The sequence below is a fragment of the Macrobrachium nipponense genome, chromosome 13 (genome assembly GCF_015104395.2).
Source record: "Macrobrachium nipponense isolate FS-2020 chromosome 13, ASM1510439v2, whole genome shotgun sequence".
NCBI classification, from domain to species: Eukaryota; Metazoa; Arthropoda; class Malacostraca; order Decapoda; family Palaemonidae; genus Macrobrachium; species Macrobrachium nipponense.
In genome coordinates, this window is record NC_087206.1 from 30,216,517 (window position 1) to 30,232,900 (window position 16,384).

The 16,384-nt window shown below is 33.1% G+C and overlaps 1 protein-coding gene across 1 annotated transcript in view; it reads right to left on the reverse strand.

The window, feature by feature from the left end:
- LOC135225285 (ATP-binding cassette sub-family C member 4-like) overlaps positions 1-16,384 on the reverse strand; it is a 283,886-nt gene that overhangs the window by 13,724 nt on the left and 253,778 nt on the right. The window contains exons 28-35 of the mRNA XM_064264615.1: positions 11,634-11,784; positions 10,481-10,587; positions 10,162-10,282; positions 6,149-6,319; positions 5,859-5,986; positions 4,714-5,132; positions 2,907-3,036; positions 2,455-2,565 (exon numbers count right to left, since the gene is read on the reverse strand). Coding sequence (XP_064120685.1) covers positions 2,455-2,565; positions 2,907-3,036; positions 4,714-5,132; positions 5,859-5,986; positions 6,149-6,319; positions 10,162-10,282; positions 10,481-10,587; positions 11,634-11,784 — 1,338 coding nt within the window. The remainder of the gene's footprint in view (positions 1-2,454; positions 2,566-2,906; positions 3,037-4,713; positions 5,133-5,858; positions 5,987-6,148; positions 6,320-10,161; positions 10,283-10,480; positions 10,588-11,633; positions 11,785-16,384) is intronic.

Consider the following 16,384-nt stretch of genomic DNA (forward strand, 5'->3'; position numbering starts at 1 on the left):
CGAGAAGACATACAGGCTCGAGCTAGCACGGAGCGACAAGGTAGCAACGGAGGGGGGGAAAGGCCAGTACCCCCCACCACGTTACCACCCGGCCGGACCGAGAAGCCGGAGAGGTCGAGTCCAGTCTGGGTCTGTCCCGTCCCCCTACTCCCTCCGCCTGGGGGGAGAGAGGGAGGCAGGCTCGGGTATGTGGAGCGAGCATGGGTAGACCGACCCACCCTCCCCCGACTCTATGGAAGAGCGGGAGGGGGGGAAGGTGACTGGGCAGGCGTCTGGCTGCCTCGTGATCACGTAGTGACCACGAGGCGGTAAGACCAAAACAAGACAACTAAGCCTAGGACAAACCAACTGATCAGAGAGATGCTATCGGGAAGCAACTGAACTGAAAAGCAGTAGCATATAGGCCCACTGGGCCAAAACCAACTGATCAGAGAGATGCTATAGGGAAGCAACCGAACTGATGAGCGGTAGTATAGGCTCAATGAGCCAGGACCTAGGCTAAGCCAGACGCCTAACTAACCTAACTATAACAAAATACATAGTATAAATAAATAAAAATGAAAGAAAGAAAGCAATATAGTAGGAGAAAAAATCCAGGAGTGTACGACTAACCCGAAGGCAAGACTACCACTCAAAGCTAGTCAGAGGCCGATACTAAGAGCCGGGACTAGGGTCTGGATAGAAGAAACCTACATAAGGTAAAAGACATGCATGCATGACAAACCTGAGTAGACAGTACCCTAAGTAAAGCGGATAATAATATAGAGCGTACATAGATAAGGGGATGTTCTAGGTATGGGAGACCAAGAACGAACCCACCACGAGGCAGAACCATGCTGCCATGCTTCCGACCCAGAGTTCGTATTTATACCTAAAAAACGGCAAATACTGTCTCAGGGCCGGAAAAAACCAACTAACCATAAATACTGAGTACTTAACTTAGCTGCTGCGATAGCTGCACGCTCCATTATAGATAAATCCAACGAAAGGGCACAAAAAACACAGAGAAAAAATGGCACGTGTGACTCGTGTGCGCTAACTGAAAAGGATGGCCACCAGAGGCGCAGCAGTCGGCAGCATGGGATGGAGTAGTAGTAGTACGTGCTGCTCACCCTGTGGGTCGGCTCCCCTCTTGGAGGGTTTTTGTAGTGGGAGATTTCTATTGGCATTTGGCTCGTGGTAGTGGTCTCACTCGCCTAGTGTTCATACCGACACCCTCTTGGAGGGTGAGCGAGTCAGTTATACTGACCTTTTTCTTTATTTTATTTATTCTCTGGTATGTGTTAGTACATTTACCCTAGAAATAATAGATTAAAGGATATTTCGCGCAGCGACACGAGCTGAGCCCAGAAATATATTTTTGAGAAATAATGAATGAATGATTAAATCATTCATTCATTATTCCTCATAAATCAGACATAGTGATATTCTTAAGGAGAGAAGAGGAGACTGTAAAATCTTTACTATACGTACGTATGCAAAAGCAGTACCAATTTACATAAAAATAAAATGTAATTTCACAATACCTTTCAAATAATGATAAAATACAAAATCAATAAAAATACAATAAATACAGGAATAAAAAATAAAAAAATGTCTTATTTGAGCCAGTGTTCAGTGCACTGAGTCAGACAATAGAGAGGAGAGGTGAGGGGAGGGATGGTGGTGGGTTATGAGTGGGAGATGGGTCTGCTTCCCACTGACTTCCCAGCAGGGCTGGGATGATTATTCGCCAGTTTATTTCACTTACACTTGATTTGGCCAAATTGCTTTTTATGAGTTTTTAGCAGTGTAAAAGTAACCCTGCTCCATATTAAACACACTGGCGCCGTGTTCAGCTTCTGCATGTCTTTGATTTTTTGTTTAAATGACTTCCTTGTGATAAGTTATTTAATCTCTTTCCTTTTCTTCCTTACATTCTTTACTTTTACTTATTTGTTTGCAAAATCCTCAAGTTTATTTAAAATTCTCTCTCTCTCTCATACATAAAATATGAGTAAAATTGATTTTCTTATCAACCTTTGCCTACTGCAACCATTTACGTTCCTTCAAAGGGTTCCTGTTTCTCCTCCCTCCATTCCAGCTGGCTGCACACTATTTTCACAAAACAGTTTGGAAATTGTACACAGAAGCATATTTTTTTTTAAACTTTCCTTCATTATAACATACTGTTTTATTACTTTACACTTAATTTGACTTTTGAACAGATTAATTATTGAAAAAATCGAAAAGGGGGACTTTCTGGGTTGGCTGGAAAAAATGATCCTGATTCCCTTATTTCTTATGGGATATATGTTTCATATTTCGAACAAATCACATTTTGACCAGCCTTCTGGAACGAATAAGTTTGAAGTCTGAGGTAATACTGTACTTACAGTCCCTCACAACTACACCATTAAATAAAATCAGATGCTATCATAAATATCTGACCTGTAAACAACTAATAAAGCATACCCTTTTAGCAATCTCTCGGAGCTGTTCCGTTGCTGATCTTCCTGTCTGTTGAACTAAAGTGCTAAATCTTGAGGTTACATTTTTCAGAAGGATGTGGGGTTCATCAAACTCCTATAAATAAAAAAAAATAAAAAGAAAATTACAATTGCCTAATTGACCTGGAGTCATTAGCGCTGTAAATAACATTATATGGACAATGCATGTTTATATCCATATGATTTCACAAATTGCAATTTTTAAGGACTTTAAAACATACTTGAAAACATGACATATTCTGGATTGCTGAAGGCCAGCCCTATGATTTTCTAAAACTTCTTAGCAATAATATTGTAATAGTACATGGACTGGTGGGAAGCACTTTTATAAAGATCTTTAGTGGAAATGAGTCTCATGGAGGACTAACCAGATTTCAACAGTACAAGAAAGAGTAAGTAAGACAAAATTCAACATACCTCAATTCTTCCAGCTTCAAGTACCATAACACGATCACTGTCCATTATTGTGTGAAGACGATGTGCTATTGTAAGGACTGTGCAGTCTTCAAACTTTGTACGTATAGTTTGCTGGATAAGTGCATCTGTTCTGCATTAGGAAAAAAGTGTACAACATATTTATGATAAGGGAACTAAGTCACTTGAGAAATACATACGGACTACAACTAAATGTTAATGTAGTTATTTTTACCTTTATATAGACAAACTTAAGACATAAGAAAGCTCAACTCTAATTTGACCTTGACCTCATAAATAATAAAACTATCAATTCAGGCCAAATTCTTTTATATTACATATAACCAAACCTATCAATTTTTCAAATTCACACCCCTCAAAGCTCATGTTTCAAGCAACAGACCTCCAACTTTTACACTCACAACACTTGATCCTTGAATCATAGTAAATAACATCACTGCTTAGTTTTTATGATGCTTTGTAAAAATATGACTAAGACACAAGATCTCTTAGACTTTGGAGTATGGCAATCTGTATCAGACATCTACAGCATTTATTTATCACTTCCTTGACTACACTCCAAGTAGCCTTTAATAGGATTCTGTCACAAAAAGAGAAGACGACAATGACTGAGGTGCTAGATTATCTCTTTCTCATGGCATGCAAAAAAAAAATTATGGCTTGTTCACATTCACTTGTTCCTAAAAGATGTGCATGATCAACAATCAACACCAACTTATGTGGTGAAGAATTCAATTGGTATTGCCAGACACTGGAGCCGAAAAATTATTCTTATAGAATTGTTAAGTCAACACTGCAAAAAAGCTATAAATCTCCTCTTCTACTCCCTTTTCCTTCAACTGCTGCTCATTGGACATTAAAAAAATTTTCCTTTTTCTTGTCATCAGGGTTCTTTTCTTGACCAAGAAGTTTTCCATGGCAATTCCCTTGGCCCATCCAAATTATCCTACCATTCCAAAGCTCTTTGTAGAGATAAACAGGTATGAAAAGATATAGAAACTCAGAATTTCAAAATTACCAGTAGCTCAATGAAGCTTAACATTGTGGTTCCATGTTTTACCTGTAATCCAAGTCCCTCTGACATCCTTGATCAAAGTATCTCCACTAAAATTCACACACTGTACTTTGATAAAGAGATGTCCTTTGAGGTTCAAGTCTCTCTTATTAAAATTTAGGTTTATCTTGCTATGCCTCATACATTATTCCTCGGTCTAAATAAGCCAAGGGTTATTTCTTGCCTTTGATTTCTTATTAGTCTCACCATCCACTAAGATACGAACTAATCCATTTAAACATCTCAAACTGCTTCTATGTCCCAGCACCAGCCTTGGATGGTGCCAAGATTTTTAATTTTAAATTTACATCATATCATCTATTCAATTCTATTTCAGCAAAGACTAGGGAATAAAACTGACATTGCCACAAAAGAAAGAAACGTGTTCAAACCAATCACTACTTTTTTTTCTTTTTTTTTTTAATGTTTGTCTTCACTGGAGAAGCTAGACCTCCAAGTTTAATAGAAATACTTTCTTAATGAAATTTGCCTGAATTTTCAGCATCTTCAGGCTACTGAATTACAGTTTTAACAAAGCTGTAATCTATTGGGAAAATAAATATTTTTCATTCACTGGTCTAGTTAAACTCTTTTATAACTCCAGATCTATCTCAATAGTCACTTGCGTACCTCTGTACAATAAAAACAGATATCTTTTACCAGACACTGACAGAAATTAGACAAATGTTTCTACAATAGGCAGTAAGAGTGAGGATAATCCATAATAGTACTTACCTAGGATCAACATTAGCAGTGGCTTCATCTAAAACCAAAATCTTATTGTGACGAAGGATGGCTCTGGCCAAGCATACAAGTTGGCGCTGTCCAACACTCAAGTTCATCCCTCCTTCAGACATATTAGCTTCTAGACCACCCTGTAAGTCTGATATTGCATCTTTTAACTGCACTTCTTCAAGAGACTTCCACAACTTTTCATCAGAAAACTGATCAAATGGATCTAGATTTCTTCTCATAGTGCCTGAAAATAATGTTGGATCCTGTGGTATAATAGAAATATTCCCACGTACATCATGTAAACCAAGCTCCTGCACATTAATGTCATCAATGAATATAATGCCACTTGGTTCAGTTAAGCGGAACAATGACGTTATCATGGATGACTTTCCAGCGCCAGTTCTTCCAACTATGCCAATCTGTAAGAAGTACAGTATATGCATCAGTGTAATTATGTATTCCCATTTGAAAAGAAAAACATGAATAAACATAATAGCTGGAAAACCTTTATCATATGTCAACCTGTTTATAACGGCTAAAAACGGCAATATAAAATATTATGAAAAAGTTTCTTGTACTAAAAACATATTAGCAACATATACAGTGCTGTATGTATTGTAAAAATACATTTAAACAATGGCACATTACTACTATAAATTCTGCTCATGTATTAAATGGTAATCAAATTTTTTCTTATACTACTACCATTAGAAGTAGTAGTCTCTAAGACTAAGGTACTTTTACTTCTAAGGGAAAAATTTTACAGTTTAACAACATAAAATATGGAAGATAAAAATGAATATTTAATCTTTAAATGTTTAAGATAATTTGCATCTATGCTCTCAAGGGTATGTTATGTGCATAATCTGAAAATTTATTAGGACTCCAGATTACATAAACAAAAAGAATGTAATATATAATTTTCAGGGGACAAATCATGTAAAAATGCTGCGAAACAATAAGCCACACAGTACATGTACTGCCTTAACAAATAAAACTGGCATTTTATGCAATAAGAAATTTTTCCACGTTGAATGCCCTAACAAATGGTACTTGTAAATTTAGAATCAATTATTACTCAAGAAATGTAGAAAGTGCTACATAAACTTCTGGCTTTTCATCTACCTCACTCTCCAATATCTGACCTTTTCTTTTCCTTTAATGCAGAAATTCAGATTCTTTAGAACTGGTGGGTTGTCTTCCACATACTGCAAAGACACATCATCGAACACTATTTTGCCATTCTCGGGCCAAGTATCCCTTGGTTTTTTACCTGAAACAAAGATTTCTTCAATATAAGCTTTTACCTACTGTTATGTTTATGTATAAGTTTTCATGAAATTTATCCTTTAATATTAGAAAATAAAATAACTACATTATAGATGAATTTTATGCATTATACTTTTCAAATCAAGAATAATGCCATAAAACTAACTTTCATCAGTTTCAAGGGGAGCCTCTGGCTCTAATTTGGAATACTCGAGAACTCGCTCAACAGAAGTCATTTGATTTTCTACTTCAGCAGATTGTCTTACGCCCCACTGGAACATTCCCGATAGCATCATAGCAGATGAAATTGCTAAGCCAATGTCACCACCCAGTGTGCCTGTATAAAAAGTACAAGAAGTAAGGGAGATAATTAAAGTTTTGTAGGAATTACAGGTATGTATCACAAACTGAGTTGCCAAATACGAAGTTGTGTTCTAAGGACTATATTCGATTCATTTCCTCTGTGTGGTAAGTAGCTCTATAAAGCTAAAGAATTGCATTTTCATAACAACCACCTCAAAAATTCCACGCAAAAGGGGCCTCTTTTTTCCTGGATTTGTCAGAATGTGCTTGTTTGTATGCTTATAGCAAGTGTTGTCTCATTTGACCGCAAAACACACAAGTTTTAACACACTTTCCGAAGACACAAAATTAATGAATAGTTATCAATATGAATACAGGTTTTACTTAAATAAGATAAACTTGTTTTCATTGAATACAAAATCCTTCATGGAAAAGTATTATAAAGAAAAGAAAATCCAGTGTTGGAAACTTTATAACACTGTAATAAATTGTAAACAGTAACACAACTTTTTGGTGAAATAATTACTTAACACTGGGAATTCATAACAACTAATCTTAGAGTTTGTACAATATAAAAAAAAGCTTTAAGATTCAAACCACACAATTAGCAAAAAGCCATAGCAATTGGCCTGGAATGAGCTACTACATATTAAGATCGGACATTTTACTTTTTACCACAGCAACTTTATACTTATGGCCACTACTTTTAAGGTGGTTTTTAAAACAAGGGTGGCCCTAAAAATGCACAATTTAATTCACTAATACCAAAAGGAGCTTAGTTGATTACACAACTTGTGAAGGTCCTAATAAAAAAGTGTCTAATGACTTGCCAGCTACATCCCTAAGATTGGAAAAAGTTAAAGGCTGTCTATCTACCCCAGAATGCTGTCCTATGGCCTTGGAAACCAAATATTCTTACAGAAAGCAAGAGATAGACCCACACCTCTTACTTAATGAGCTCTTGATTAAGAAGGGGGGAAAGATTTCTTGGAATGCCTTGGGTGCCTTTTGAATGTAACACTCTTGAAGACAGGAGATATGTATTCTTAGACATCTTTAATGCATGTCTGTAGAAATGAAGTACTATTCTAAATCCTAGTCTGAATGCCTGTTGAAAGAACAACAGCTGGTTTCTCTGGTCATCTGTCTACTACCTACACCATCCACTGGTGCCATCCTGGTGCTAACCTTGTAACTACAATCATCTGATCATTCGCTTGTGCATGAAACACATCCTTCACTGAAAAGGCATCAGTTTGTATCCCCATAGGAACAAATGCATATTCCAAAGCCACTATTGAAAACATTAAGAAAAAATCAAACTTTCTATAATAATGCCTCTTACTTATGTCACACATGTGGTGGCAAAAGCTAAATGACTTGTGTAGAAAAGATGGAAAACAGGCAAACATATAGCACCTCATTCATTATCTAGCATAAGGCTACCGATTTGATAAGTGACAGTGCTTAACAGCTTAGCATAAAAACAACTGATATATGTAGATGGATATAATGGAAAAGAGAAAGATTAAATAACACAATGGTATCTTGAATAAAAGCACCTACTGTTCTCCAAGATCAGCAGATCATAGATACAGCTTGCTTAACCAATCCACCCACAACTGCTGTAATATGCGGGGAGGTAACCTAATGGCCTTCAAAGTATAACAGTAACATCTTTTAATTTAGTAAGATATTACTACAATATAACAATAAAACAAAAATACTATGGCTGAAAACAGGGAAAGATTGGAAATTCCTCCAAACACATCAGCCATAACACTCATTAGCAAGGTGTAGCTTCATGTTTTAGTGAGAAAGTTGCCAGACAGCACTTTATTTACAGTCGGTTGTCCAAAAGTTTTTGGAAGTGTTTAGGAGTTATTTTGACTGATCTTACATAAGAAAGACTGCTGTTACTTTAGAAGCCCTTTAAACCTGTGTTTTGTATACCATAAATTCTGGATCCCAAACAGCTGTGTGAGAGAAAACACCACCAAGGGCAAAAGCAAAAATTTCACATACATGAACTGGAATGTTTTCTGCTAATAAACAATACAGCAAGATGCCTAAACACAGTTTGATCGCAGAAGCAGTGATGTCAATGACTGACACAAGCAAGGTACAAAAACAGCTGAAATAGTTTGTTCATAGGTGACTGTGACAAAAAGCACTGGATGATGTCTACCACTGTTCAAATTCTTACACAAAAATCAACCAAAGAGCTCCTGGACTATATCCAAGATTTTAAAGTTCAAGCAGAATTGGGGAGCTTATCACTAGATTATAAAAACCAATTTTATTAAAATATGTACTGTTGTTCCCAATACATAGCCAAAGAGAAAAGGACAGAAGTAAAGAAGAAAAAGACCAAAAATAATATTGCATATAAAGCATTACAAGCCATCAAAATAATATTTACATTCATGAGAAGTGTTAAGAAGTCAAAGAAATCAGTAATGTATGTAGATCTATACAGTATTTAGGCTCAAGTGTAGGTTTTTTAAGCAACCATACTTCCCTGCCCTGTAAACATGAATAAAAAATACTGTACAACTAAGCCATCTTCCCTGCCATGCATAAATACACACAAAAAACTGTACAATTAAAATATTTTTCTGTTAAGATTATCAACAACCAGGTTTCCAGTTGAGACAACACAGTCATAGAGGAACTACTGTTTTTACTGTTTTCTAAGTTAGCTTTCCAATAGTTTTTTATAGTGTGAGTAATTTATCAATGTAATGGGCCTTCAGATGCAAAATTACTCAAGCCTTAACAGCACGTTTAAAAAAAAATCAAGATTACAGTAATTTTCATATTTCCATGACTGAGATACGAGATAAATTTTTGCATCACCTACCAACCAATCTTATTTTTACTTAGTCTAAAAGTGAATCATTGGAAAGAACATTGGCTAAAAAGATGCTTTATTATGAAATAAGGAAGCTATGAAAGCAGGCTCTGAAAAACTGACCTTGCACCTGGTATAGTTATGATTTTATGGGAGGTTAAGGATTATACGTACCAATCTTAATTTCAACTAGTTTTTAACAGTTCAATTACAGAGAACAGAGAATTAGAATTATGTAACAAATGGCTAAAACTCTGAGTATTATAATTATATTAAGTTTAACTTTTGTGTAAATCCTGGGACCTATACATTAACTCAGTCACCATAGCTGAGAATGAACCCTGATGTAATTAATAATTACAGTTTACATATTAATAGATTTTATATCCAGAGGAGGTCTCTCATAATGAAGGATAGCAAAATATCCTTTTTTTCTGCTTGATGTGTTGCTTGCTAATAACCTGCCGACTCACCAATTCATGGATTTCTCTATGGAACATAAATTGTACGCAATACTAACAGAAAATTCACATATTTGCGGTATTTTTCACTGAGAAATATTCACTAATTACTGTACATATTTTTATATTTTTTTCATGAATAAATGCACTTTTTGTGATAAAACTATTAAAATACTTAGGTACGCATAAGCACTTTCATTAGTTCTTTTATTTTGCATTTGAACTATCAAAATATGCAGTTCTAAATGTTTTTAGAGGGGTTTTACTTATTCGCAGATTTTAGCTATTTGTGGGGTTGTGATACACATCACCTGCAAATAGTACCAGCGGTTGATTGTAATAACAAAGGTGTGAAGGGTATCAAAGACAATTGTTTATTTGTGATATGAACTCACTAATTTTAAACAGATAAATCCAACAAAGAATCAATATTCAGGGAATGATGGCAGAGTAAATTCTAATGATGACAAGAGAACTAGAAAGAAAATATAAAGCTAATAAGTAGAAATTCCAACATGTCCTTCATGATGAGAATTTCAAGTTACTGCAGGATTTACTAACCTTTTGTACCCATGAAACTGAAGGTGACAATTCCAATGTAGATGCAAGAAATCCAGTCAAGACAAATACCAAACCATCTAGTTGTGCACAAGAACAGAAACCAAGCAGAGGAGTGAAGATCCTGTAAACAAAGTAACAGATGATATTTCGATGAATTCTCTTTAATATCGAATAATGTTCTGACTGGAATTATGAAATGGTCTACTACTCTTTAAGTACGTTACAGTACAATAATTATTTTTGTAATAGTAATTATAATTAATGAGCAAGCATTCTGTCATTAGTAACTTCCACAAAGCCCTATCACATCTTAACCTACCTGATGTTTATCAAAGTCATCATTAAAAATTTGCTGTGCCTCAAAAGCTCTGATAGTAGTTAGACCCTGCAGTGATGCACTGAGATGAGAAAAGACAGGGCTGCGAGCTGCAAAAGGTAAAGGGATAAGTTTTCCTTGAAATGACATATCAGGGCACCATGTCAGTAAAAACCACCAGTTCACCTTCTTAATCTCGAAGCATTCAGACTACATTTTTTGCTTTACCATCTGACGAGTTTCATGTACAATTGTGGAATACAAATGGCAACTTTACAAAATGCCCAAATGCTGTATATAATAAAAAAAAATATTTTGGAACCATCGATCGGGTTAAATTACTTACTAAGTGTAGGCAGTCCCCAGGTTACAATGTCATGGCTTTACGGCATTTGGCTCACAGCCCCATTAACATGAATTTACAGAACTGTAATCAGTTTTACATTGCAGTAACCCAGTTTCCGTTTTGGGTTACAGTATACCGCTGGGAATGGAAACCCGGCTGTAAAACGGGTATTGCCTATACTAAATACAGTACTTATAATAAGTATACAAGTAAAACCTTTCTAAGTTTAATGCTAGTCAACAATCATGTACTATGTGTAAAAAGAAAGGCTGACAAGTACCATGACTTATAATGAATAAGGATTAACACACATGTGCACACACACACACACACAGAGAGAGAGAGAGAGAGAGGAGAGAGAGAGAGAGAATGGAGGCGAGAGAGAGAGTAAAGATGAGACAGAGAGAGAGGACGAGAGAGAGAGAGAGAGAGAGAGAGAGAGAGAGAGAATGCATACAAGTACCTAATATTTAAGCATACTATTTTATTTTAAAACCATGTAACTGTAATTGTGATAATGCTTTCAAAATAAATGGGATGAATATTCTACAGGATCTGCTTACCAAAATGTTTTAAGGTAAATTGAGGTAAAAATTAATTGTGGAAGATTTGATTTTTATTAATGATCTCATCCTTATGCTTGGCACCCCATATTATAGAATTTCATTAAGAATTTTACACACTTTGCAAATATACAAGATATATACAATAAAAATACAAAATACTAAGAGTCCAATAAGACATGCACTACAACCTATTCCTTTAAAATAAGAATTGTGAACAAGACATAAATTAATAATTAATACTTACTGATGCCTTCTAGACGTTTCACATCACGTGCGGTACACAAGTAAAACCTTCGTAGAAATATAAAGATAACACCTAACACAACAGTTGGAACAATAACCCATATGTTGATTGATGCTATGACAACAATGATACCCAGAAAGTTCAGAAGAATCTGTGGGTAAAGATAAAAAAGGAAAATTAAATATAAGAATACCTAAGTAAAATTAATTTTATTATTCCCAATATCAATAAAGTATGTAATATGAATATGGTACTATTAACACTCATCGAATCTTGAGGTACATATAGCTAAATGAGTTTTTATTAAAGGAAGCACTAACCTTGTCAAATTATTCAAACAAATAATTGTTGCAAAAAAGCATTGTATCAAATGCAAGAGTTTAGTTCATGCAGTTATAAGTAAGCAAGCTCTTCTAAAATTATCACAATTCAACCAACAAAACATGCACCATTTTATTACTAGCAAAAATGGACAACCAGCTTGAAAATGTGTGCAGTGGTAAAACCAATATTTAAACAAGAAACAACTGTTCTGGCTTTAAATAAGACTAATTTGCTCTACTCACAAAATGACACTATACTGTAAACAGTGCCAAATACTTAACATCCATTACTTATCTATAAAAAATTTGAGCACACTGTAATTTCTGGAATCCTTGCCTACTGCTTCATTTGTAAGTTCGATTATCTCAACCCTTGAAAAAATTGCAAGGGGAAAGACTGGTTGACTGGTTTACTAGTTTTTTTCTTTGAGGCCCAGTTAACCCAACTAGTACTCAGAATTAAGCCAAACTGTTCAATCACTGATGATAACTTGGCAGAATTATTGAAAAAAAAAATCTTCTACTTTCATTCTACATAAATTGTCCAGTCTTTCTCTACAGCACATCCACATGAATCGCTTTAACCTATTTCATCTGATCAATAATTAACATGCTATTATAAAAAATAAATCCTTTAGCTTCCTTTTTCCTTTAGCATGTTACAAAACAAGCTAAATTTTTGCCACATAAAAAATTCTCTTGACAGTCTGCACTTCCATTCCACCCTCAGGCTCATATACAAAATGAAAATTGAAGCATGAGGAAACCCTAAGAATAATAGAGATTATATTATAAAACTTATCAGACTTCATGGATTCTATGGTCTGGCAAAACCACACAAAACTCAGACATGTGGGCTTTACCTTAAACAGCAAATAAGGATAACATTGGAGTTTGTTTTAATGAAATGTTAATAGTTTAGCAATTTCTGCCAGTCTTGAATTTTTATCATTTTTAATAAGAACAAGGATATTTCCACTAAAGAGAATTTTTTTCATCATGTCCATTCTTCTGCACAACTCATGCTACAACAGCAGCATTTCTAATACTTTAACAAGCAAGATCTTAAGTTAATTGTTATCAATGAAATATTATACAGTGTTCAGGTTCTTATAAGAAACATAACATCACAGTCTTTTTAAAGTAGTACTTGATTTAAGAGGAAGATTATCAATGCTTTATTGTTATTAATCAAACAAACACAACAAACAATGTTAGTCCAAAGTATACGTACTACGTACTTTGCAAATTACGTAGCAGTGTTAGAGATTTTAAATCAGGGATGTTTTTAGTCTCAAACATAATGCAAGAACCTCAAAGTGAGGCTACCATATTAGATTACAGTACATATATAATACTTATATACCATATACACATCACTCAAATAGATTTCCAAATATATCAGTTGTGAAAAAAAACCAGTAGTACATTACAATAATAAGCTGTTTAATCAATGTTCATTCTAACAATGTGGCCATCCTGGATATCAGATTTTCTCTAAATTTAAAAAAAAAATTGTTTTACTTTTAGTGTGCTATACAAACCTTAATGCCATTCCTTTAAATGCTACAACCACTGCATATTACTATTGCAGCATACCTTTCAGTTACCAAAGTGGTCTAAGCAGAATATACAATAACTACTTTTCCCAAACCAGTTAACTGTATTCACATTCACATACTGTAATGTATGTTCCATGTAGTCCAATGAAAAACAAATTTGTAAATTTTAAAACATACAAAAACCTATTTCTTTCTGAGCTATTGATTCAATTGAAAAAATACTCTGCTAAAAGTTGAGTGGTATTAAATGTATGTTAACTACCAAGTACACCAAAGCCTTAGAGAACATCTCTCCAAAAACAGAGATAACCATTTGAAAAAGTAGTTACTGGAGACTTGTAGCACTAAATCTCCAATGTAATTAGTTGAGGAAGTTATAGGAATAAATTTACATAAGGTACAAAACAACTGAAAAATCATTTTATGTCAACAGCAAATATTTATACTAATAAGTCATGTAATCCTTTGATTTTTTTTTCCTACAGCACCTCTCAGACAAAGACAAGCCCTTCTCTAACCTACAGCACCTCTCAAACAAAGAAAGGCCCTTCTTTTATCCAAACAAATTTTATAATAAGACTATTCTAGCAATTATATCACAAAGAACCAAAAATTAGTTACGCTAATATAAGCATCAAGCTGATCTGCCCAGATGATTATAGTACTATCCAAACAACCTGCCCAAGACCTGGTCTAAAGAATACATGGCGATTGACATTCAGTGATTCTGGCAAAGAATTAAAACTTAGTAATTCCAGCATATGATCAATTAGCTTCCTAATAACTAATAACAATATACTCTGTTTATTTACAAGCTTCATATATATACTTTATTTACAGTTTTGATAATGACCAGGACAATCCTTTACATGCTATGTGTATCTCCAAACTGTATGTGAAGTTTCCTTTCTTTATGGAGAACACTAATGATTTGCTTCTACACAAAAGTAGAGTACCAACAAATTTTTATTTGCTGTTGCTGTTGTGCATTTTGAATGGTGTTAGATGATTTCTTAAGGCAATTTGTATACCTACATACACGCTTATACATATGCATATACGTATATATATATATATATATATATATATATATATTTATATATATATATATATATATATATATATATATATATATATATATATATATATATATATATATATATATATAGATAGTGGTACCTTGACCTACAAGTGAATTAATGTATGAGTTTTCCGAAGTACAAGTCATCACTCGGTGGATTTTTTGCTTGTCATGTGAGCAAAAAATTGAGGTACGAGATTGAGGTACGAGCTCGAGATGCCGCTGCTATGTAGATGGCTTAGTGACGAAAATTAATATAAGCAAAGAAGAAAAAAGTAAATATGCATCTTTTCCATGAATCTTTTAAAAAGTTATACATTACTTCACTGTATCCGGTAATATAGTATGTATTCTCATATCATGGTATATATTATAAAACACTAACATAGCAGTCAATGTTTTGGTTTGGAAATCAGCTGATGATGAATATGAGTTTATTTTGCAATACTTAACTCAATTCTGAGTGAATTTTCTTGCTTCCAGTTAGCATAAACAAATATGTAGATCCTTGAGTTATATGAAACAAGGTCATTTTTTGTTATACGGTATGTCTTAAGTCATACTATGACTTGAATATATCTTCTTGTGATTGTGAACTAAATTATTTTTTGTTGACAGCTTGAGTTGGCGGCATGTTTATCGAGTAAGAATACTACATGATTCCGTTCACTATTTTCCCTTTATTTAATCGTAATACGAGCTTTACGTTATTCATCTTCTATCAGTGAGAAAACAACGGTAAAATATGTTCTTTCAAGCCCAGTAGTTTTGATTAAAATTATTTTCTCTCAATTTTATCTACGGTTGTGTTTGATGACATACGTTTACAGAAGTATTATCCTTGTTGCCAATGCACGATAATAGTCATTAGCAGCTTGAAAAGTTTTCTCTGCTTCAGCTACAACTTTTATACAATATTTTTTATTTAGAAATGTATTTTCCTTATTTAATGACATGAAACATAAAAATATGGGGGTGGCATTTTGAGGGTTAGAGTGTATTAAGGACATTTTAAGTATTTTTAATGGGGAAAATTGATTTGATGTGCGAGCAAATGGAACAAATTAAACTTGTAGGTCAAGGTAACGCTGTGTGTGTGCACGCGCCTGTGTGTATATGTGTATGTTTATAGTATATATGTATTATATTATAATATATATATATATATATAAATATAATATATATATTAATATAAATAATAAAGTAATCAATAATATTAAAATATATCTAAATATAATATATATAATTATATATTATCCATATATATATATTATATATTATATATAATATATATATTAATATAATTATATATCTAATATATATACTATATAATATTATATATATAATACTATTTATATATATATTAATATAATAATTATATATATATATATAATATTATATATTATATTATATTATATTTAATTATAATATATATTATAAATAATATATATATAAATATATATGTGTGTGTGTATTATATATATATTATATATATATATTATATTTATTAATATTATTATATTAATATATATATAATTATGTTATATATAATATTATATTGTTAATATATAATGTATAATATTTATATATTATATATATATTAATTACGTATAATATGTTATATATAATATATTAATATTATATATTATTACAATTATAATTATTAATTATTAATATTATATACTATATATTATATAATAAATAATATATTATATATATATATATAACATTAACAATACCATTAAATACATACATATATATATAAACATAACATACATATAATGA